A 26331-nucleotide genomic window follows, 5' to 3' on the forward strand; every position below is an offset into this window, starting at 1 on the left:
TAAAGAAAATACCAGAAGTAATGGCAAGCCATCTACTTTGGTCACCTCTTCAGAATGAAAGAGAACAGGCTAACGAAATAAGTACGCGTATTCCTGTATTTTTAGAAAAAGAAATCGACAGTGGTGTGGATTACAGAAATAAGAAAAGAATTACAAAGAAACAACATTAAAGAAGAATTAACAGAAAATAACCATTTTAAGAATAAAGCAATAAATTTAGGAGATTTTCAAGATATAAGAAAATATAAGAAATAAGAAATCGAGAACAACATAGACAAAAGAAAGGGAAAGTAGCATGGGTAAAAGATTAAGGAGTACTGACAAAATAGAAAACGACGAAGAAAGAAGAGGAATTGAGATTGTTACGTGAGCCTAGCTGGTCAGTGTGAAAAGAGGGTTTTTGCTCATAATTGTAAATATCTCGATTTATGTATTCTATCCTACGAAGTAAAAATTACAGTAGACAGGATTAAGCAATACTTTAAAAGATACGAAAAGGAAAGAGACAAAGAGTATTATTGTTAGAAGATATTTCTTTTGTTTAGTAATCTTTGTTTACTGTGTCCACTACTATGAAAAACTTTGACTTGTTCCATGTTACAACTGTGGCTTAATAATAACTTAGTAAATAACACGAAAAAGTCATGTTTCCAGCGCCGAAAGCTAACAATTAGAAGTGATTCGCTCCATACTTGATACACATCATTTCGTGTAACATTTTGTAAGCCCTGCTTTGCTTCAGCCATTTATAATTTCGAAAGATTCCGTCGTTGCCAACATTCGAGTCATATTAACAAATTTTTCTTAACAAATGAACCTACATTTCAAGATAAATACGGAAACGATTGCACTACACAATAGAAAGAGATTTCCAACGAAAATTTTGAACCAATTTTGAAAAGCGGGGGAAACGTAACTGTTGAGTTACTTAATTATTTCCGCTTTGTATCTGAAAAACTGATTCTTGCATTTGTAGACTTAGAGAAAGCTTTTGATAAGGATAGTCGTGGGATACTCTTAGCAGTGCCAGTTGTGTTGACAGATCGAGCGGCGCGATCTGTTGTCCGATGAATTTGTAGCAGTTCTGAAGCGAATGCCGTGAAGTGTTTCCTTCAGTTTAGAAATCGAGTTGAACTCACGAGAGCTTAAGTCAGGGGAGTGCAGCAGGTGTTATAGCACTTAGCAACCCCATCAGTCAAACAAATCAGTAACAGCTTGCACTGTACGTGCTTGAGCATTATCCTGCAAAATGATGGTCAGGTCCTGCAGAAAGTGTCATCACTTCTGTCTCTACGCTGTTCATTTTTGGAACACAACCTACGACTTCCACATCCCTGGCAACGGGTAATACTCTATGCTGGTGACTACTTTGAAGGTCAGTAAAACTTTGAAACACGTATCTATTTTGTATGAGCTGTAAATACAATTAGATTAGTAAATGAGACCCTTAAAGTAGTAGATGAGTTTAGCTATTTGGGGGACAAAATAACTAATGATGGCCGAAGTAGAGAGGATATAAAATGTAGACTGGCTATGCCAAGGAAAGCGATTCTGAAGAAGAGAAATTTTTTAACATCGAATATAGATTTAAGTGTCAAGTAGTCTTTTATGAAAGTATTTTTTTAGAGTGTAGCCATGTATGAAAGTGAAACATGGACGATAAATACTTTAGACAAAAAGAGAATAGAAGCTTTCGAACTGTCGTGCTACAGAAGGGTGCTGCAGATCAGATGGGTGGATCAAGTAGCTAATGAGGAAGTAGTGAATAGAATTGGTGAGAAGAGGAATTTGTGGCACAACTTGACTAGAAGAAGGTATCGGGTGGTAGCACACGTTTTGAGGCATCAAGGGATCATCAATTTAGTACTGGAGGGAAGCGTGGAAGGTAAAAATCGTTGAGGAAAACTGAGTGATAAACACAACAAGAAGATTGAGAATGATGTAGGTTGCAGTAGTTACTCGGAGATGAAGAAGCTTGCGCAGGGTAGAGTAGCATGGAAAGCTGCATGAAAGCAGTCCCTGGACTGAGGACCACAACAACAACATCTGAAAATCTAATCTTAGTGGTGAGTGAACAAAACATCGCTGCCTAGTGCTCACTTGACAATGAGCGACTGGAGACCATCGAATCTGTCGCCTGCCTAGGAAGTAAAATTATATCTTGTGGGACATCAGAGAAGGATATTATACGCCGAATCCACCGGGTAAATGCTGCTTTTAAGAAGAGAAGAAATCTATCCACATCCAGCTGCATAGACGATGTCGGGAAAGATCTCATAAAGGCGTTACTTTGGAATAGGCTGCTGTACTGAGGTGAATATGGACACTCCGAAGAAAAAAAATGTAATTACAATAAATAAATTAGCTTCAGACTGCAGTTATGGTATTACAAGTTTCATTGCAGTATCGATTTCTAGAGTTCGCGTCTCATCCTCAGATGCACGTTTGTAAATATCTAATAGACGGTTATATGTTAATATCCCAACTTACACTGGTTGCCAACTGACATACCGGTAACCGCACGCTACGTACGCAACATCATGCAAGCGACACTACGCACTACACTTTGATAGGTAATGAAGATTAAACATAGTGTGGAGCTGCCGCAGAATCGTAAAGATTTTTTGGGTAGACAAGGTATCAAATTAAGAGGTGCTCCACAGAGTGGAGGAAGAGAAGCCGTATCTCTTCAAGCTTATCCAACACAGAAAGGACTCATGGGTCGGCCAGCTGCCGAGACGTGATAGTATCATTACAAGTATTATTGAAGGGACAGTAGAAGGGAAGGCTGAATACATCAACTAGATAATGGAGGATACCCGCTGCACCACCTATGCCACTCTCAGGAGGAAGGCCGAAGACAGAAAAATATGGAGAGTTGGTGCTACCGACCTGACAGTTAAAGAACTAAGAAGAATGTGTGCTACAGCTCAGCAGCAATTAATTATTTTATCTTTTCTCAATTACTCTCACCCTGGTCTTGCGCTCCCATTTTGCTTGCATTCATTCCTGTAACTCTCTGTACTCCAGTGAAATAAGATGATGGTATGACGTTACTGACCGGAAGACCCCATCTGGGGTTGTTCGGCCACCTAGTGGAAGTCTTTTTACTTTTTTCGGCAGTTTGAGCGTCGATTATGAGGAAGTAATGATGACAACACAACACCCACTCCCCGAGCGGATAAAATCTCCTACCCGGCCAGAAATCGAACCCGACCCCGCATGGCAGTCAGCATGGAATCCAACTACTGAAGTGGAAGATTTTTTTCCTGTATTATCCACTAACATTTCGTCCCACCATCGTTCATTACTGTCATTAATATAAAACCATTTCCTGCTACAAATGATTCTCAGATTATTAAAAATATTGATTTTTCTATTAACTTTCGATGCATAATGGTAGACTAGGTATGTAATTGTAGAACAGCGTTTTAAAGTGTTCTGTAAGTGAAGTAATTTGATATTAAATAGAATGCACTGTCTGAAGCCGCTGTTTCTTCTACGATGACTACAAATGCAATCCGCATTTTCTGCAAAGCAGAGAGAAACACCGCAACTGCTTCACCCATTTATAAAAACTCCTCCCCCCTCCCCCCCCCCCCCTTCCCGCCCGACCCCACCACCGACACAAGACAGCAGGACAATATTTCAGACTCTTCGTTCACAGCTAAATAAAGAACTGACAGAGCGAGACACTGCGAAAATTAATAACAACTAAACGGCTATTTTTACGGCTAAGTGTTCGTTTATAGTGCGGCGAGCCACAGACGGCGCGCCTAAGCTAACGACTTGTCTGTCGGGCCTCTCCACTTTCTTTACGTCGTCATTCTCTCTCCGCGACAGGAAAACAAACATTACTGCGTCTACTGCAGTCAAACGCTATGAAGCTTTGTTTATGACACTACGCTGGGGTACTATTCCGTAGTTCATCAGTTATAACAAAGCTGCAACGATGAGAGGAGTGGCTAGAGTACGCAATATGATAATCTCTCACCCTTTTTGCGTTTATGTCTCTATATGATACCTGGCTTATCTCACTAGGGGTAAGATAGATACTGCCTACAGGAAAATTAAAGAGACCTTTGGAGAAAAGAGAACCACTTGTATGAATATCAAGAGCTCAGATGGAAACCCAGTTCTAAGCAAAGAAGGGAAAGCACAAAGGTGCAAGGAGTATATAGAGGGTCTATACAAGGGCGATGTACTTGAGGACAATATTATGGAAATGGAAGAGGATGTAGATGAAGATGAAATGGGAGATACGATACTGCGTGAAGAGTTTGACAGAGCACTGAAAGACCTGAGTCGAAACAAGGCCCCGGGAGTAGACAACATTCCATTGGAACTACTGACGGCCTTGGGAGAGCCAGTCCCGACAAAACTCTACCATCTGGTGAGCAAGATGTATGAGACAGGCGAAATACCCTCAGACTCCAAGAAGAATATAATAATTCTAATCCCAAAGAAAGCAGGTGTTGACAGATGTGAAAATTACCGAACTATCAGTTTAATAAGACACAGCTGCAAAATACTAACATGAACTCTTTATAGACGAATGGAAAAACTGATAGAAGCCGACCTCGGGGAAGATCAGTGTGGATTCCGTAGAAATATTGGAACACGTGAGGCAATACTGACCTTACGACTTATCTTAGAAGAAAGATTAAGGAAAGGCAAACCTACGTTTCTAGCATTTGTAGACTTGGAGAAAGCTTTTGACAATGTTGACTGGAATACTCTCTTTCAAATTCTAAAGGTAGCAGGGGTAAAATACAGGGAGCGAAAGTCTATTTACAATTATATAGGCAGTTTGTAAGACCATAGCTCTAATGTTGTACTGATTTATTTCGCCTTTGTTTCATTTAACGTTACATCGCTGCCTTTGTTTCATTTAATGTTACATCGCTGAGCTTCTGTAAATGTGTGTGATTGAGTCGATAACATAAAACTGTATATTTCTTTCTTTGCACAAACTTTGATGTCATGGTTTGGTTCTATGCAGTCGTTTAAATGCTTTGTCCCATTTGGAGGGAACAAAACTTACTGTATATAATTGTAATTTTGTGTGAATAATTTTTTGTAGAAATGTCTATATGTGCAAATGTTCTGTTTGTTTAAAATGATTGTTTACTGTTATGTAAACTGCTGATCCTCACTTAGGGTTCCTAGTTAGTTTGTATGTAAAAGGTGTAGTGGTTCCCCTCGGGAACGGAACTGTGTAGCGCGCGAAAATTGTGTTTGGCCTAGGTGGAAAAGGTGGAACTGATAGTCAGTCGGGGACGAGCTACGAGTCGGGGACGAGCCACCAGTCCGTGCACTGCCATGTAAAAGATGCATATTGTGCTGATTTCGAGAGAGGCTTTTCGTGCTTCTTTCCAATGCCTCGGATGGATGGGTAAACAGCTGGAACTATTCTGGAATTTGTATCTGTCGTCGCCACCAAGAAATGACAGAGTCCAGCAATTCTGTCTGCAATTCCACCTACCAACATGCAGTTGCCACCACACTGCGCAATCATTGCAACGTAATACTATAATGATGTACAGTGAAGGATCAGCTTAATGGATGTGCTAATGTGCTGAAATATAAGGTAATTTATATCTGAATTTATGTACCAACCTTGACTTTTCTCCTCATCATAACACCTCTCTGGGTCCTCTCCGTTTGAACTAAAGTGATTACCGAGTGTCCTTACTGAAAGTACATTAAAACCCAGTTTTCTAATTAATGCCTCCTGAACACAGTAAAGAGAAAGTTAAAGTTAATGTGGCAAGAGAGTGAGTTAAAGTTAATGATGCTTGCTGAAAATAATTTTCCTAGTAAAACTGCTTATTATTGTGTTGTTGCCAACTTCAAATTAAAAGTTCTTAAGACTGAGGCTTATAAAGTTTTGCTTAGTAAATGATCACATTACTGCCTGTTGTAAATCGCAGAAAGTGAGTCAGTATCTTACATAAATGTTAACTTTATGTCTCACGGTAGTAAAAGTGGAAAATTGCATAGTAGGAAATTATATGTTCATGATTACTAAGTGTTTGTCTCTCTTGTGTATTAGAAGTGCATATTAATACTAATGTTATAAAGACCATTCACTTTGTGTAAGCCCTGAAAGTAATAGTGTGTTTCGGTAGCTGTTATAATTTTGCAAATTGTTTCTGCTGCTCTGTTAGTTCCAATCTTACCGTAAACATATGTATGTGTAATAGTTCACTGCACTCGCGTGTGACAAATTATAGGTTGTGTGGATCCGTTATAGCTACTGATAACTATTTTCTTAAAAGAGAATGTTAACCATTCTCTTGCCTAGTTAGGCTGGCGACCGTTTTCTTTCTCAGTTGAACAGTACAGATAGACAAAATTTTGTTCGTACTGTTCAAATATTTACGTAATTCTGACTTTCATTTTCGATAAGCCATTCCCGTTAGGTACAGCACGGTCAACCTAACAAAATTCCCCTCAGAGGGTAACACTGCTCTGTTGCTATATACCATAATTGCTTGAACAAAATAGTTTTATTTCATAACCTGTTTCCAATTTTAAGGTTATGGTACAGTAGTAGCAGACAGGAGTGTTATACGTGGCTTTTCCGTGACAGGACTACTTGTTCTGTTGGGGCATAGTACGTAAACCAAATTTGGTATTTCATAATACAAGCTACGTAAATGCTGTTGCAGTGTTATAAGTTATAAGAGTCGAGGGGCATGAAAGAGAAGCAGTGGTTGCGAAGGGAGTGAGACAGGGTTGTAGCCTCTCCCCGATGTTATTCAATCTGTATATTGAGCAAGCAGTAAAAGAAACAAAAGAAAAATTTGGAGTAGGTATTAAAATCCATGGAGAAGAAATAAAAACTTTGAGGTTCGCCGATGACATTGTAATTCTGTCAGAGACAGCAAAGGACTTGGAAGAGCAGTTGAACGGAATGGACAGTGTCTTGAAAGGAGGATATAAGATGAACATCAACAAAATCAAAACGAGGGTAATGGAATGTAGTCGAATTAAGTCGGGCGATGCTGAGGGAATTAGATTAGGCAATGAGACACTTAAAGAAGTAAAGGAGTTTTGCTATTTGGGGAGCAAAATAAGTGATGATGGTCGAAGTAGAGAGGTTATAAAATGTAGACTGGCAATGGCAAGGAAAGCGTTTCTGAAGAAGAGAAATTTGTTAACATAGAGTGTCAGGAAGTCGTTTCTGAAAGTATTGGTATGGAGTGTAGCCATGTATGGAAGTGAAACATGGACGATAAATAGTTTGGACAAGAAGAGAATAGAAGCTTTCGAAATGTGGTGCTACAGAAGAATGCTGAAGATTAGATGGGTATATCACATAACTAATGACGAAGTATTGAATAGAATTGGGGAGAAGAGGAGTTTGTGGCACAACTTGACAGAAAGAAGGGACCGGTTGGTAGGACATGTTCTGAGGCATCAAGGGATCACGAATTTAGCATTGGAGGGCAGTGTGGAGGGTAAAAATCGTAGAGGGAGACCAAGAGGTGAATACACTAAGCAGATTCAGAAGGATGTAGGTTTCAGTAAGTACTGGGAGATGAAGAAGCTTGCACAGGATAGGGTAGCATGGAGAGCTGCATCAAACCAGTCTCAGGACTGAAGACCACAACAACAACATGATACCTGCAATATCCGAGAACTGATCAGTCGGACGCAAAGCTGTATAAGAGGAAAGTTGTAGAGCATCGAAGTGGGTTTTCGAAAAGTCTAAGAAAGTAACGAAAAACGTCACTGATGATTAAATATCGGCATTTATCGATTTGATAGAAATCATATGCATCAAGATAATAGTTATAATAGTTTTGGAAACAATAAAACAAACCGAATAACACAAAGTAAACGACAATATATTTGTTTACATGGGTACTGGTTTTGGTTACTATAAATTTTGTCGACATGGACGTCCACATTGCTGAACACAAACTGGATAAAAGAACTGTTTCGAGATTTGCTGCTTATTTTCGCATACTGGATACTTCAAACCGTCTTACACCACTATAGAATTGATTCAAAAGCTGATAGCGCATTACAAGATCCCTCCGCCCATAGTTTTTGGTACCATTTTCTAAAGATCTGGCTCTATGTTAGAAACAGAGAATCTTGATTTTGCAGCTCAGATAACGGAACGTGAAAAGCAATTGATTGTCGTCTGTAGCTTTGAACAGTCTCCTTTCTTTTGTGGGTTAAAGCTTTTAGTAAGAAGCATTTCAGAGACTCTGGATATCACTTTGAACTTTGTACTAAACACATCTTACAGGGGCTATATCTCCACTTCGTTAACTCGTGATCTAATGTCCTCCAGTACCACAGCAACAGTTTCAACAATTCAGATACGATCCTAGTGTTGATCTTTGCATCTGGCCTCGTACTATACGTCAAATACAATGGAGTAGCTTGTCAACGAAGGAAAATTGGGGGAATAAATTTGTGTGGTCGCAAATTTTTGTACAGTGGGCGGACGGAGTGGCATGAACATCCCGACCGGTGTTTTGTCAGTGTGGCGGTGGGGTAGGGTTGCCACTTTCTTCACAAAAAAGAAGATTTTTCATGGACATATTCTTAATGACTCATGGATCCATCCATTTATTATATGCCATTTTTGATCACAAATCACTTACATTTACGTCTTAAAACAATGCCGACAGTTCGTTCTGTACGTCTGCTAACGGTTCAAAGCATCTTATACGAAATGGGAACATCTTTTTGTTGCGTTTGTTTGGAAGCATCTGTTGCTGCTGATAAAAATTTACTACTTTCAGGAGATCTTAGAATTTTGACAAAATCACTGGCACTTGTAGGTGCTAATACGCTTTTCTCTAACATTTGTGCCTTCGTGTTGCCACAGGAAAGTGTTACAGCTGTTTCTGAATCTGTGAATGTACATGACGTCAATTTATTGCTGCAGTCCAAACTTGCACAGCTCAGGTTATGTTTGACTGTGTGGTACAAAAGCCCTAACACACAAGCTGTGACACTACTGGCTTCAGGTCTCTTAGTGTTCACAAAATATTTAGACACTTTCGTGGTTTGACTACTTGCTTTCCTCTTTAACTGACGTCGTTTGTGCTGGGCATGTTGCTTGAGATCAAACTGTCCATCAGGTGAAAAGATGAATTCATTCCTGAACAATACACAAAAAGCATGTTTATCAGAAGCTGAACCAGATCCAACCCACGTGAAAGTATCTTCCCATTTCTTTAAGTACATGTTTTGTACTGCTGTTGCTTAGCGTTTCCTCTTCGTTGATAAAACGATTACGATTCTCGGACAAAAGTAAATTAAGGGAACTAGGGTATATACTGTATAGATCCAAAAAACTATCACTGCAATGAACTTTACGAAGATGTGTATAACATCAGAATCAGAAATTAAGTATATCGGAAACATTATCGATTGTACGATCGAGACATCTACAGAAGTACCAAGCTAAACATAGAATACCCTAAAATTTATATCCGAACTGTGATACTAATAAATATACTCAAATTAATGTGTATATTTGTTACATGTATGTTAAGGGATAGAATTGTCGGGTTTTCCTTTAGGCCAGCGCCGAATATTAAAAAATGGAAGAAAGTACTGTAGGGGAAAATAAAAAACGTAAGGCCAAATTAACGGTAAAAAAAGCTTAAGAATAAGGGAAAAACGTACAACTTAGCAACCATAGGGTGGGGGAGTTTAAAGGTCACGTTTTTATGTTTTTCTTAAATAACTCGAAGACAACTGCTTTTAGTAAAAATGTTTCCCTGTAACTACATTAAATTTCCCGCAAAAGATATCGCCCCTTCATTTATTTATAGGACTAACAGTTTCCCCGTTGCAGGGGCGGAAAAATCGTAGATTATTGAAGATAGTATTTTAATGGTATAAAATTAGTGCTTATTGTTAAATAAAATAGGTTAAAGAGAGATATTAGATACGTGTACAGCATCTAGCTGCAGTAGAGCCGTTTTAAGGGACAAACTGTTTTCTGGGGGTGTAACAGGGTGGAGGGAAGCAGGGGTGGAGGGTAGAAACGAGAGGGAAGGTAGAGCGCCGAATTGTGGTCACACACTTCCCTCCTTCGTAGGTGTCCAGACTGAAGAGCGAGCAAATTATTTCCTACCTACCCCACTACCTCACAAGAAGCTACTACAGTATGTTTCACTAAGACCCGACACTTCTGCAGGGCGCCTTATGAGCTACTGGCGACGAGTGCGCAGACACGCCCAGGGGATGTTTATTTCCCACAATGTAGGCCTATGTTAACAATACCCAGCACAGATATGAGTTACTAATAACATTTATGCAAGAAATGTATATCGACCATTTTTGGCCTTCGTTGACCGGGCTACACCGGGGCGCCAGTTTCAGCGCGCCAACTCCTTTCTAGCCTATGGCGAGTTTCAGTGATAGCGGAAATAATGTGATGAGAAGAATGGATTTATTTATACAAACGAAATAGCAAAATAAAAATACCCTCCGCGAGTAACATTCAGTATCATCTGCTCCGAGAAAAGGATAGTAGATATTTCACGATACGACTTTCAAAAAATAGTTTGAAAGAATTCATAAATTACACTTGCAAGACCTGACAGTGTCAGGTTATGAAGATACGATATCCGTAATAGTTCACTAAAAATTTATTCGCCCTGATCACAATATAAAGTAGCATTTAGAGAAGCAGTTTCTGGATAAACTCTTGGAAGAGACTGCTGTGTTGATCAAGAAGTGATCAGGTTGGCTATACCGCTGCAATAAGAAGTGTGTCAATTTAATGATTCAAAAAGATCGAACAGAAAATAATATTTAAAATACAGGTTGTATCATCGATCCATCCGTTGAAGTAGCCATTAATGTCAGTTTGGCATCTCTTCATCCAAATGTAAAATCTAATACATTAATTAGTTTAAAAACAAGCATAATACCTCTCGCTCCTTATCACAGGTAAATTTACAGCACGGCAGACCAGTATGTACACCAGAAACAGCAGATTTTTAGATCGATGTGTTACTTTATTAAATATATGACTACTCGTTAAGTTCCATGAGCGGAAGAGTCATAGATTTTAATCATCTTTCGGATGTTGTAGCTCGAAACTAAACAAATGAACAATGTAGCTACACGTGAAATAGTCGCAGAAAACTTGTGCTTTGCTGTGAAATTATATCAAATGCTTGTGATACAGCAAGAAATGACAACAGCAAAACAAATAAGTTCTAACACGTCACAGACAAGAGAAGAAAAACCAAAACATTACATAAAACTTTTAGTAACACGATAGCTAATGGGATATATAGCGATTTTCGCCCTGAAGTGAACGTAAAACAGAAAAATAGAAACAATTTCGTTGTTTGCAGATGACAAGCAGTAGAATGTGCAGCAGATAATTTATAAAGCTAGCAGCATACACAACTACTTGCGTCACGTGAGGTATGTGAACCAACGTATTATTTTCAAATTTAGTATCTTTAAGCGTAGGGTAAGTGAACAACATTCGTATCAACTCAGCGACGTACATATTACCTGGTATACCACACATAAACGAATGTAAAATATTTGGCATCTAATAATCATTCCTTTACAAACGCAAATACTTTTGGGCCAAAAATGAGGACGTTAAATTGTAAAAATATTTTTTTCAGAAGGGAAATAAAAACAGATATCACTGAGAATAGCGCGTAAATGCTGAAGCACGTTTTGGTAATAACAAAACCATAAAACGGTGTCTTGCAAAAGGCGGAATTACTCTCCAGTTTTGGCTAACGAAGTAAGAGGTAAAAAGGGTACTGAGTGCAGTTGATTTCGTTCACTTATTTCTACTATGAAAATACAGTAAGGATGAAATATAAATATTTTTCAGTTTTTGAGTAGACATACGAAGCAAATTTAATACTGCGTGTCGTTTTGTTCAGATGAAGGGAGGAAAATAACATGAGGCCTAACCAACCGTGAAGCTTTGACAGAAAGCGACAGAAATCAAACAGGTCAGTACCACTACAAGCTCTTTTATTTGTTGTAGTTTTTGGCTATTTAGCCAATTACATTGTTATTTAATATATGTAATCAAATATGGATATATGTTAATAGTGAATTTTCGATACATCTCACTATTTCTTGATTACATCTTACCACTCCAAATGACACAAGCATATTCTGCTGAGGACGTTAATCATTGATCACACAAGTGAGGGGACTATTGACCCTGCAATTTGGTCTCTTTATACCCCAAACCATCCAACCAACCAACGCAAGTGAGGTCTATGGCGTTCATCATTGGAATAAATAACTAATAGGGTAATTCGATATGCTGTTCGAGTTTGGAACGCATGCTAAGACGTGCACTACGTAGTAGCACGAAGCGCCGGCAGATGGAACCGTTGTCCGGTGCACGTTAGAGAAAGAGCCTATATAGGGTCTCTTGTGCACATTAAAGCTCTGTACAGTGGTGTGTTAGGCTCTCTAAATAGGCGTTTCCTTTCCTTAAAATAAGGAGCCAGAGAAAATACACACGCACTCACGAAATTTTTACATCATAACGTCTAACATCGAAGACAACTGTTTTGCTTCTTTCGCTACTTTTATGAAGCATTGCTTTCTTTTTTTGTAGCCAGAAAGCAATCGCCGACAGCTAACATAGTAGTCGAACATGAGGTATATTTTAGTTAAATGTTCTCCATCATTGATTAATATTCTTCTGCGTTTCTCTTAAGAATGAAATGATTATCATTGTGTTGAACAGCTGTTTTCCAAAACGTATATCAGGCAATAAAAGATTTGTGTTTAATTGCAACATAAATACTTAACTTGAGGACTGATATTTTACTATTTACTACAGCGTACTGCAGCTGAAACTCTGAACTGTTTCTGAAGCACTAGCATATCTCTATACAGATTAACATTCGATACAGTCATTTGTGCCGTGGTGTTCTCTTCTGGAAAGGCTGCCTATCACATCTTGGAAAACGTGCTTCCATACTTAAATGTTGCTTGCCTTCGCATTTGAGCTATAATAAGTAATTCTGCGTTCTTTTTCATTAATTTTCTCCATCATTAGGTGTGCAACACCTTTTCCTTGCCATAAAAGGAGTTGCAAATCAGATCTAGTCAAAGTTTCTTTTCGCAAGAACAGTTCATCACTTTAGCTTAACAGACAATTTCATTAACAGGTAGCTTGCTCAAATTAACGTCGATAGCCAATATTAATTACAGGCACAACTGCAAACTGGACGCGACTGCTACGGTCGCAGGTTCGAATCCTGCCTCGGGCATGGATGTGTGTGATGTCCTTAGGTTAGTTAGGTTTAAGTAGTTCTAAGTTCTAGGAGTATGATGACCACATATGTTAAGTCCCATAGTACTCAGAGCCATTTGAACCATTTTTGCAAACTGGAAGTTGGCAGTCTTCCGTTATCTCCAAAAGCTCCTACACGGGAATCACTTTAAACGCTACCTCGGTAAGTCGTTTTCAACGTTCGATTCAGTGTGATGCAGTTTGATCATAACACACTGTTCCGGAATTCCATGCTAATATGCGTCATCTGCCTTTGTGGCTTTACGCATTTTTCTTTCAGATGAGACTTAGCGGTTAAGACACTGGTGTTGTATTTGGAAGGACCGGGACCCAAATCCCCATCAGACCATCTAGATGTAGGTATTCCGTGCTTGCAAAACTCACTTAAGGCATATATCGGTACGGAAACTTTGAAAATGCCAAGTCTGACTTTTTACCGTATCCTTGTCCAATGAGAGCTTAACCTCCGTCGCTGTTTGCCTCATTATCGACGGGATGTTAGTTACGTGTTCCATAGACCATTTGAAATATTTTTGCGTCCAAATGATGTGGAACGAAGTATATATATTTATAATAAACTGTTAACTTACTTTTTTCCACCTGTCTCGCTTTCATTTGAATGCATATAGGTAATCGTTTCTCCCTCACTCTATACTCCATGCACGAATAGAATAGGAGAGTTAGTCTAGCAGGATCATGTATCTGTTACTTCTAGACTACCTCTCCTATTCTATTCACTCATGGAGTATGGATTGAAGGACTATCCATATGCAGTCAAATGCAAGCGAGACAGATGGAAAAAAGTTAAGTAAACGGTTTATTATTTCAAAAGTAATTACCATAGCTGTTAATGTATTTATCGCAATGTGAGACGAGACCGTTAGTATCTTCATGCAAAAATGGCTGTGATTGTCTACTGAAACGTGATTGTACCCAGGCGTGCACCTCAATGTCCGAAGCAAATCGACGGCCACGAAAGTCTCTCTTCAGGGCTCCAAAAATATGAAAATCGCCTGGAGACAGGTCAGGACTGTATGAGGAATGTGTAAGGACTTCCCAGCGAAACAACCTGCCCACAAAAAGTCCGCCCACATGTTGCCAAGGTTGTTTCGAGTGCACTGCAAAAGCTTCACTGGGAAGCCCTTACACGTCCTCCACACAGTCCCGATCTCTCCCCATATGGTTTCCGTATTTTTGGATCTCCGAAGAAAGAACTTCGTGTCCGTCCATTTGCTTCGGCAAAAAGGGTGGAAGCCTGTGTACAATCACTTTCCCGCAGAGAACCGCAAACATTTTTCTATGTAGGTACTGACCGTCTTGTCTCACTGGGATAAATGTGTCAACAGCTACGGCGATTACTTTTGAAATAATAAACAGTTTACTTACTTTTTTCCCCTCTGTCTCGTTTTCATTTGACTGCCCGTTACACGAGGTGAGTCGCTTAAGGCATAATACTCCTTTCGTTTTGTGAACAGTTGAATACACCGAATCCCAAATGTCTGTGAAACGATAGTACGAAGAGAGGCACGTAATTTTATTGAATGGTTAATACTGTTAAAACTTATTTCAACTGAAACATTGAATCAAGTACTTTTTCTTAATTTTTATTTTGGAAAGAACGTTATACTTTTTAAAGATATGAGTAGAGTGATACAACGCTTATTAAAATTCTCTCGGGCTTCCAGCTGCCTCAAGTGATTTAAAATCCTCAAGTTTTCGTCCGAGTGCTCCTTGCCCATTGTGAAATAGACAGTCGAATGATTGCTGCTTCCGTCCTTATATAGCCGAGCTGCCTTCCTTTTCAAGATGTTTATTCCGCAATTACCAATTCCATAGTCTCACCTTTCAATTTTAATGTATCTCTTGGGTATTTGCGAAATTTTTCAACACCAACTTTATATCATTCGACTTTTCAAGAGAGTTCAGTAGCTGTTAAAGCAGTACACCGACCCATTATAAAACCCGTATTCGCTTCAAAATATCAGTTGTTACAGGAGTTAAATGGCTCAACTATAAATCACTATTACGCGTCCCTCTGCGTACCATCATTTGTTGGAAGCCTCATTTCGAAATCTTGAATGGTCCACGAAATAAAAGGATCTTACGTTCTACGTGACTCGTCCTGTACATAAAACATTTATTAAACACCAGACCTCGTCAAATACTTTATCGACAGATATTTTAGTAAGTGTGACTATTATTAATTTAGTGATACACGGGAGTTATATATCGCTGATATCTGGAAGTGAAGAAAAGTGTAAAGGTGATGTACTTGGCGCTGTAGACATTTCGTGTTCGCTCAGCAACGTAAATATCCTTAAAACAAGTCATGTGAAAACAAAATGTCGCAGTGAACTGCGTGCTTTCTACACACGCTTATTTACAGGATTTAACTTTTTCGTTACACATATCTTAATGTCAGTAGATACTTCCAGGCACTGCAGGGATTGAATGACATGAAATAGCTCGTAGTATCTCGTAAGGCGTCTGCATACTATATTCTCGTAATGTTTGACCTAATCTACTTTGACACATTGTATTAAAGATCATTTGAGATAAATGGAACGAAAGGCGGAAAATGTACTAAATCGGGAAGCCAAGACAGCATTTTCCTCTCGTTACACAACATTTACGCGGCAACAGAGTTAGAACTGCAATTTACCGGCTGTATCCAGCTGCTTTGTTCAAAACATTTCACTGCAACCGTAACAACACTCATATGACTACACTCCTCACACAAAGAGCCCTAAATCCCGTTCACTGCAAAATGATGTTGTGTTTACGAGAAGGTCGTGATCACTTCTCATTTTAACATAATGTTTGTTATCCTGCAGGATCACAAATACATTTTTTTTGGCGATTACCGGTTTGATTTATTTAACATGTCATCTTCATATGTATTACTAAGGCACTTGCAAGTCTAAACAGTAAGGATATCTTACGGCACACTGCGTCAGACTACTATTTTTCAATTAAGTTCGAAGCTGCTTGTTTCGACAGCTAATATCAACCATATAAGAATATGTACAGGGTGTTTCAAAAATGACCGGTGTATTTGAAACGGCAATAAAAACTAAACGAGCAGCGATAGAAATACACCGTTTGTTGCAATATGCTTGGGACAACAGTACATTTTCAGGCAGACAAACTTTCGAAATTACAGTAGTTACAATTTTCAACAACAGATGGCGCTGCGGTCTGGGAAACTCAATAGTACGATATTTTCCACATATCCACCATGCGTAGCAATAATATGGCGTAGTCTCTGAATGAAATTACCCGAAACCTTTGACAACGTGTCTGGCGGAATGGCTTCACATGCAGATGAGATGTACTGCTTCAGCTGTTCAATTGTTTCTGGATTCTGGCGGTACACCTGGTCTTTCAAGTGTCCCCACAGAAAGAAGTCACAGGGGTTCATGTCTGGCGAATAGGGAGGCCAATCCACGCCGCCTCCTGTATGTTTCGGATAGCCCAAAGCAATCACACGATCATCGAAATATTCATTCAGGAAATTAAAGACGTCGGCCGTGCGATGTGGCCGGGCACCATCTTGCATAAACCACGAGGTGTTCGCAGTGTCGTCTAAGGCAGTTTGTACCGCCACAAATTCACGAAGAATGTCCAAATAGCGTGATGCAGTAATCGTTTCGGATCTGAATAATGGGCCAATGATTCCTTTGGAAGAAATGTCGGCCCAGACCAGTACTTTTTGAGGATGCAGGGACGATGGGACTGCAACATGGGGCTTTTCGGTTCCCCATATGCGCCAGTTCTGTTTATTGACGAAATAAGCTTCGTCAGTAAACCAAATGCTGCCCACATGGATATCGCCGTCATCAATCCTGTGCACTATATCGTTAGCGAATGTCTCTCGTGCAGCAATGGTAGCGGCGCTGAAGGGTTGCCGCGTTTGAATTTTGTATGGATAGAGGTGTAAACTCTGGCGCATGAGACGATACGTGGACGTTGGCGTCATTTGGACCGCAGCTGCAACATGGCGAACGGAAACCCGAGGCCGCTGTTGGATCACCTGCTGCACTAGCTGCGCGTTGCCCTCTGTGGTTGCCGTACGCGGTCGCCCTACCTTTCCAGCACGTTCATCCGTCACGTTCCCAGTCCGTTGAAATTTTTCAAACAGATCCTTTATTGTATCGCTTTTCGGTCCTTTGGTTACATTAAACCTCCGTTGAAAACTTTGTCTTGTTGCAACAACACTGTGTTCTAGGCGGTGGAATTCCAACACCAGAAAAATCCTCTGTTCTAAGGAATAAACCATGTTGTCTACAGCACACTTGCACGTTGTGAACAGCACACGCTTACAGCAGAAAGACGACGTACGGAATGGCGCACCCACAGACTGCGTTGTCTTCTACATCTTTGACATCACTTGCAGCGCCATCTGTTGTTGAAAATTGTAACTACTGTAATTTCGAAAGTTTGTCTGCCTGAAAATGTACTGTTGTCCCAAGCATATTGCAACAAACGGTGTATTTCTATCGCTGCTCGTTTAGTTTTTATTGCTGTTTCAAATATACCGGTAAATTTTGAAACACCCTGTACTTAAAGCCTTAAACAAGTGGTCAGTGATGAGTCTGCCCAATAATCACAATTCGTTTAGTATCAGAAAATTCTTTAAATCGTTTAAATCGGGTAATTTGCATGTTTTGTTTGAAAATGAGTGCATCTGACTGTGTGAGAAATGTAAAGAAGAATTGCTACTGTTTAATGGATATGACCAAATAGTAGTTCGTCACATGAATAAAAGAGAGCTCTGCACCACTCATATGACTCCGGTCTAATTGAGGAACAATTCCGTTTGTTGTACGCGTTGTATGCCTTGTCAGACAGCTTTCATGATCCTGGTGGACTTTTACTTGGAGGTTAAAGTTCGCAAGTTTTCAAATCATGGACGTAATCGCTATATCCTCAACTCTTAGCCAAAGCCACGTTTATATGTGTAATTTCCCGGTCAGGTCTCGATGAGACATGTGTTTCTTCATTCTTGTGGTATCAGCGTTCGATACCACACTTTTTAGGGGTTGCAGTTATCGACCGCATCGGTATTAGTATCGATGGACCCGCGAGTCGCGACCAGCGCCGCTCCACGGCTTGTATCAAGTTTCTAGCGAGCTCTCGTCCACTCTTGCTCGGGACGTCAAGTATTAAGCAGCATAGCCTTCAGCTGATAGGAAGCAACCTCTAACAAGGCGCTAAGTAGCCTCAATAGCTATCTGTTTATAATTATACGTATGCAGCCAAGAAGAATCCTGTACATCCAGTTAAGTACAATATATATTATTTTTTACCAACGACTTCTAACTATTTTAGTCGTTGCAGATCCACCTATGCAGCCAGCATCTTATCGACGTTACTGACAAACCTGCTGTGATTTATATGTTTCTGTTTAGCTTTGGCCACCAGTCAACATTGGCGACGACTCGTTTGTCGTCATCATAACTTTTCTGGATGTCGACGTAACCTGAAGTGTTGTTAATAATCAACGAGTAAGAGGAATTTACTTACCTCGCACCTCCAGCTGCATTAACTTATAATACAGCTGATTTCAGAATCAGCGTGCCTTACCTGGTGCCTGATGCTTTAAAATCATTAGGCTTAACGTTAATACGTAAGCGTGCCGTTGTGCTGTTGGCTTACCTTGGGTGCTGACTCCTTGGTCTCTCCACCCAGCACCTGGTTCAGCTCCTGTGCTATCTGCAACACGCCGGCATGCTTATTAGTAGGGATCTGAAGCAAGGGCGGCAGCCAAATATTAATGTACTTTAAGCAGCCAATAAAAGCTTGTATATGTCTTTTTGCGTGGTTCAACTGTGTTTTATGTAGGACTATACGTGGCACAGACAATCAACTCTGGAACGTTATTGTTGCTTACGCCAAACTGAGAAAATGGTTTTAAAAGTAGTTTTGCCTTTTTGTGCTTTCATGAATTTTACGTTGGTGTATTATTGCAGTTTAACATTGATCCTTCTCTTTCCCAGGTTTTTTAGCTTTGGATTAATTTTTATTCTGAAATTTGTTGTATGTGTTTCTCACAGCACTCTCCTTACTGCAGAGGTGTGAGGGATGTTTTTCAAACGTTTACCAACTGAAACATGAAAATTTAACATTACGAATAAATTTATTGCAGTGTTTTGCTTATTTAAATGAAAGCAAGGAAGCAAAGTGAGCAAAAATTATTCATAAAGTAGGTAATTTTGTATTGAAAATTTCGCATTATGGAAAGTGGAGTATGAGAAGCCAGAATAAGAAAATATATACTTAGTTATAAGTGCAAATTCGTGTAATGTGCCCCACCATCTGACAGAGGGACGATAAGTAAAGTAAACAACTTTTGATACATCACAAATAATTAAACATTTTGATGTGGTAAAACATATCCCTTTTACGAGAACCTGTTTTGATGCATGTAACTGACAACCGATCCTCCTGATGATCATGTGCTGACTTCAGGCACTACTCCATTTGCTAAATTATTTATGCTCTATGACAAATCGAAAAATCATCTGCCATGTATACATATCGTGTGATGTGAAGAATTTAGTTTACAAAATGTTTCGCTAAAGTTACGGGGACTGTATCACTAGGATAGCTGCTTCTACCAACCATGTCCTCTAGTATCTTGGGGTACTAGGCTCTGCTCTATAAAACTTGATGTGCAGCAATAGTGCTTGTTGTGATCGTGGGTTACGTCTATCACTAACGAGGAACATTAAATAATTGCGCGCGAACTAACTTACAACAATTTTTCAGAAAGAGAATGTATTCAGTGGGGTACAACGAGTAAATTCGCATAAGTTATAGCCACACTGCTCGACAGAATGAAGACATAAAACAATTATTAGTATATGAAACACCTGCTTAGCACAGAATGTAGATTAATTATAAACAGAGCAAAGAAGAAAATGCCGAAGAGTATTGGAGAGGCGTTTAGCGATGTTCTAAACATCAAAACTGGGCATACACTTCTGTTGAAGAACTGGGTCTGTCGTTGCTGTTCAAGAGAAGCATGCTATGTGCTAATACCGGGTTTCGTCCTCTACCATCTCTCATAATATCATCATGGACAATAAAACAAACACAACGCTACGCTACACATAAACTCTTAACACACTTGGCACCCAAGCTAACCAATTACGCCAACTAAAAAGTAACCGGATGTGACCCATATTGAAAGAAGAAAAAGGACCACACTGTAAAGACTTCATTAGTAGATGCAAGTGAAAAAACTGAACCTTTTGAAATGTGCTGGCATTGAAAATAATTAAAAATGAAGCGGTTATGTAAAGTACGAAGTGAAGAGTTAGAAAAAAGTGTAGCCAAGGAAAGATGTCTGCTATAAACTCGTCTGAGAATAAGACACAAGTTTGTAGAACAATTGGAACGACATTGACACGACAGTGAGGAGTAGAGAATGAAATGTTATGGTGGGAGACAAAAATTAAAATATAAGAAAGCTATAGACAACACTGGTGGTACAAGATGTGCAGAGGTAGCAAGTGATTGGATGCAAGGTCCGCCTATCGTACAAAACACTGTTCTTTCGTATGAACCAAACATGTTTCAGCACCTCTGTGTGTGTTTGTCTTTGTTTTTGCATGAAATGCGGACCTTACATCAAATAATTTAAATTGCAAACACGGCAAATGCAAGAGCAGCGACTCCAAATGATGAAGAGATAGCAAGATTAGGATGATACTAAGAGACTATCGACATCAAAGCCGTTGAAAGACAGTTGTATTTTAAATCAAAGAGATTTTTCGGATAATTTGTTTCCTAGTGTTGCTCTGTAATTCATAATATTATAATAACAATATCCAAAGATGATGAATGGTTAATTTGTTGCAGAATTCATTTTAATTCCATATATTTTCGCCCAAGGATAGAACATTTATAACAAGTAACTCCATAATTAGAATCATATATACTAGTGCACTCATCATTTTCTCCGAATGTCTTCAAAATACTTCAATTTCAGGTTGTCTTTTAAATTAAAATATAGAACATTAGAATTTGTGCCTGAACAGAAAATACATCGTTTATAGATATCCAAATTACTTCTTGTATAAACTATTTTTAAAGTTTGCACCTTACATTAAAAGATTGTAAAATAAACATATACACAGCTTATGGGAAACGAAACTATCAAGGAAAAGTTTTAACATTGCACACATTTTCAAAGTTAAAAAATTAAGACGAGAGAATTATTGGGGAATAAAATATTTATAATTCTTTCTGTGAAGTCTGTGGATGGCAGTGTTGAATTTGGTTCTAATGAAACTATTAACTCGCGTAGTGCATTTATTTAATTTACGCTGACAGTAACTCTAATGTACAACCACTTAATAGTAATAAATACGTATTATTTTAGTAATGTACATGCAGTGGAAAGGTAGTATGGGCGTTTGCTGTTATTATAAACTCGTCTTTTTACCAGTGATTGACACCATTACTTAGATTTTTCGACTCTTGGCTTTCAGTCAATGTAAAAGAAATGTGTTCATCATCACAGTAATATTAACGAATTTGTATCATTGCTGTAGGAACACTTATTATTACAAGTTTTTTATTCAATTATTTCAATCTTTACATGAAAATAATTTAGAAAAGAGAATGTTATACTACATAATAAAAAGTATTTGGTGAAATGCTATCAATATTTTGTGTCAATAAGGGTAATAATTAAGTGCCTTTACTAAAATTGCGTTAAGTGTTAGAATGGATCTTATTACTACATTTAACGTAGCTTTCCTCAGTGTATGTTTTGTAACCAAGTTTAAAATGAAGCTGGAGGTAGAAACGTGAATTCAGCTAGCAGATGCAAAGTCACATACAAAATTTAGAGGCAGAATGCGTTTTTAATTTCCGTTTTGAAAATTATGTTCTTCAGTCAGTAAGGAGGTATTTATTCATCATGAAAGCAAAGAAGAGGAATAAAGCTTTTTTCTACAATCCATCTAACTTATGTCACATTAAACACAGCGTTCACCTTATATATGTGTCCATCTGTGAATTTAAATTTGGTTGTTACATGGACCCTGTATGTAATTATTTCAATGTATTCGCGCTCTTTGAGTATTAAATTTGCTAATGTTACTTCGGTAGTTTTTCTAGCGGTAGTGATTTCCTCAATAACTCGTTGAGTGGAAGTTAAGCGAAAATTGATTGTCAGGACGCTATCGCCACATAGTGTTAGATTACATATTATGGTAGATAGGAGGCAGTCTAAAAACAATCCTTGTTTATGAAAAATCAAGAGAGCATATGGATGAAACTTGATAAATGTCCGATCTGTTTGATGATGAATCACTTAGATAACGGGCATAGAGCAGGTTGTGAAACTAATATCTTTCACTAATATGCTAACTGCATGCCATGTATTATATCCATGTTTTGACCACGTCAGAGGCTGTCTTTATAGTGCAAAGTTACAGTGACTTTGTGAATATCCACACGTTTAAGCACTGGTTGTACATGAATTGAGTTTTATGAACAAGCTAAACATGTCGTAAAGTGTATATGATCATATTGACAGGCTCACATGTCTATGGATAGACTGTACTGTTGGGCAGATTCCTTTCAGTACTATGCTGTCTCGAAACAGTATGTAGATACGATCATAGAACTATTAGATGTCTCTTGTGAGACAGTAATGCACTCTGCAGCCAGCTGTTGTTGCAATTGCTCAAAGTACATTGCTGTTGTGGCAACTGGACCAGAGATCGCCCCGGTATGTTCCACACATGCTCAATGATGGAGAGGCCTGGTAATAATTCCTGCAAATGAAGTTGATGATTATCTTGGAGAGCAAGTTAGGTGTTATCCGGCTGGAAGAGCTCTCACGCTCGAGATTGTAACGACAGAACAGAATGAGCCAGGGAATGTTCTTCACGTATCCTGCACTTTTCAGCCTCTCAGCTGATTGACACGGCACTCACGACCATTAGTGATGCAGAGACGACAGAACAGAATGAGCCAGGGAATGTTCTTCACGTATCCTGCACTTTTCAGCCTCTCAGCTGATTGACACGGCACTCACGACCATTAGTGATGCAGAGACGGAATCTGCTGTCATCAGTAAAGATAAATATCCTGGTGCAAATTTGTCCAGGGTTGTGTCTTTCGCTACGTTATTAGAAGCTGGAGCAATGAGGAGTTGTCTGGCAAGCGGCATCCACACTTGTAGCCCAGATTCCAGCACTCGGTCCTAGGTACCACTTACCACTGCTCTCCTTCTCAAAATCTTGCAGGTTCTGCTAGGACCGGATTATCGTTACCCAATCATTGGAGACCTTCCGAATTCTGACAATGAAAATTTTATGCAAATAAAAACAATCTCCCTTCTGTTAAAGAACTGTGTCACACTACCCGCAGCTATATATATTCCCAACCTGTATACTTTGAAGAAACAGTTTCGTCATTAAGGCTAACGGAATATCGCCACCCAACCTTACTGTCATAAATAAGAGAAACAAAACATCGTACTCATGATAGATACCGAACGTTTCTTTCAATCTCCTCTCGGAGTTTGAGAGGCTTCGAACAAACAAGCCACTCGCGGCCGCCGATGCACATGCTTTAAGCGAAATGCGGCGCGCGGGCCCAATTACACGCCCTCTTGCTCCGCAAATTTACTCGCAAATGTTTTTTGACGGATTCGGATTAATGGTCTCCGCTGCTACACTATTAAATTTAAATATGGGTTGCTTACCTCGCTCTGACCCCCGAGACAGTGCTAAAATTGTCACTACATTTGTACTACTAATAAAATCCCTTCAGTGATTTACCAATTTCAGAGAGACTCCGCAGTCACATCACCAGACTGAAAAAAGTAACCACCTTCAGCTGATTTCTAGCTACTCCCGGTCTAGAACCAGACAGCGTAGTGGTTAAAATTTAAACTGGAATAAAATCTCACAAAAACACAGCATCTCGAGTTTACACAGAAAAAAATGTGGTTCATTGGCTTCGACTAGACCTCACCAGTTACGGCTCTTTTATCAAAAACCATCTCTAGACAGCTAATGACCTCTTACTATGTAGCACGCACACATTTACTATACGCATCACTCGCCAAGAGAACTGACGGATTAAGAAGAATTCCAGATCTGCATACAGGAATGCACGTGCGTACTCTTTCAAAACTTTCCGTACTGGCAGAACAACGGATCGCTGAGAATTATTCGCTGCTGACTTGACAGCACTCTTAAAGCATCACTTCCGCTCTACATGGCCTACTGTTTGCCTCCTACACCCTTGAAGGCTGTCGGCGACTCCTGAATGTGACAAGCTCCGAGCAGCTTCACGAAAATTGTTTTATATGTAGGGGTATCATCCAGGTTCGATTCCCGGCCCGTTCGGAGATTATTCTCCACTCAGGGACTATGTGTTGTGCTGTCCTCATATTTTATCATCATCGACAAGCAAATCACCCAATGTGGCATCAAGTGAAAAGACTTGCAACACTGCTACCAAAATTTCCCATGTGGCGACTCCCAGCCATCAGTGCCTTACGATCATTTCATTCTTCACGGAAAAAACTAGACCATCATCTGGAGGTTGAACAGTGCCCCCTTCTCCTACATACTGGAAACTGGCTCTGACGACCACAGCAGCGCCAGGTGGATGAGGTGCCAAGCCTGATCACCAATAATGTGTCACATACAGTCAGGCGTAATTACCCAATGATGAAAACATGCTGCCAAATCACGTCAAGCGAAAATTAACAACGTCATGGTAATTGAATGAAGCAGGGAAGATGGTTGTTTTTAAAATACACTACTGGCCATTAAAATTACTGCACCACGAAGATGACGTGCTACAGATGCGAAATTTAACCGACAGGAAGAAGATGCTGTGATATGCAATTGATTAGCTTTTCAGAGCATTCACACAAGGTTGGCGCCGGTGGCGACACCTAAAACGTGCTGACATGAGGAAAGTTTCCAACCCATTTCTAACACACACACAGCAGTCAACCGGCGTTGCCTGGTGAAACGTTGTTGTGATGCCTCGTGTAAGGAGGAAAAATGCATACCATCACGTTTCCGACTTTGATAAACGTCGGATTGTAGCCTATCGCGATTGCGGTGTACTGTATCGCGACATTGCTGATCGCGTTGGTCGAGATCCAATGACTGTTAGGAGAATATAGAATCGGTGGTTTCAGGAGGGTAATACGGAACGCCGTGCTGGATCCCAACGGCCTCGTATCACTAGCAGTCGACATGACAGGCATCTTATCCGCATGGCTGTAACGGATCATGCAGCCACGTCTCGATCCCTGAGTCAACAGATGGGGACATTTGGAAGACAACAACCTTCTGCACGAACAGTTCGACGACGTTTGCAGCAGCATGGTCTATCAGTTCGGAGACCATGGCTGCGGTTACTCTTGACGCTGCATCACAGACAGGAGCGTTGCGATGGTGTACTCAACGACGAACCTGGATGCACGAATGGCAAAACCTCATTTTTTCGGATGAATCCAGGTTCTGTTTACAGCATCATGATGGTCGCATCCGTGTTTGTCGACATCGCGGTGAACGCACATTGGAAGCGTCATTCGTCATCGCCATACTGGCGTATCACCAGGCGTGATGGTAAGGGGTGCCATTGGTTACACGTCTCGGTCACCTCTTGCTCGCATTGACGGCACTTTGAACAGTGGACGTTACATTTCAGATGTGTTACGACCCGTGGCTCTACCCTTCATTCGATCCCTGCGAAACCCTACATTTCAGCAGGATAATGCACGACCGCATGTTGGAGGTCCTGTACGGGCCTTTCTGGATACAGAAAATGTTCGACTGCTGCCCTGGCCAGCACATTCTCCAGATCTCTCACCAATTGAAAATGTCTGGTCAATGGTGGCCGAGCAACTGGCTCGTCACAATACGCCAGTCACTACTTGTGATGAACTGTGGTATCGTGTTGAAGCTGCATGGGCAGCTGTACCTGTACACGCCACCCAAGCTGTGTTTGACTCAATGTCCAGGCCTTTGTTACGGCCAGAGGTGGTTGTTCTGGGT

The 26331-nt window shown here is 39.9% G+C and overlaps 1 protein-coding gene across 9 annotated transcripts in view; it reads right to left on the reverse strand.

Moving 5' to 3' along the window:
• The window catches only part of LOC124616597 (probable basic-leucine zipper transcription factor N), a 424224-nt gene that overhangs the window by 176922 nt on the left and 220971 nt on the right, over window positions 1-26331 (reverse strand). For 8 of the 9 annotated variants that reach the window (XM_047144956.1, XM_047144949.1, XM_047144970.1 and 5 more), the window contains one exon: window positions 18941-18997. The exons of the other annotated variant lie outside the window; for it this stretch is intronic. In XM_047144956.1, the coding sequence (XP_047000912.1) occupies window positions 18941-18997 (57 nt within the window). The remainder of the gene's footprint in view (window positions 1-18940; window positions 18998-26331) is intronic. 9 annotated transcript variants of the gene reach the window in all.

The sequence above is a fragment of the Schistocerca americana genome, chromosome 1, assembly GCF_021461395.2.
Source record: "Schistocerca americana isolate TAMUIC-IGC-003095 chromosome 1, iqSchAmer2.1, whole genome shotgun sequence".
NCBI lineage: Eukaryota > Metazoa > Arthropoda > Insecta > Orthoptera > Acrididae > Schistocerca > Schistocerca americana.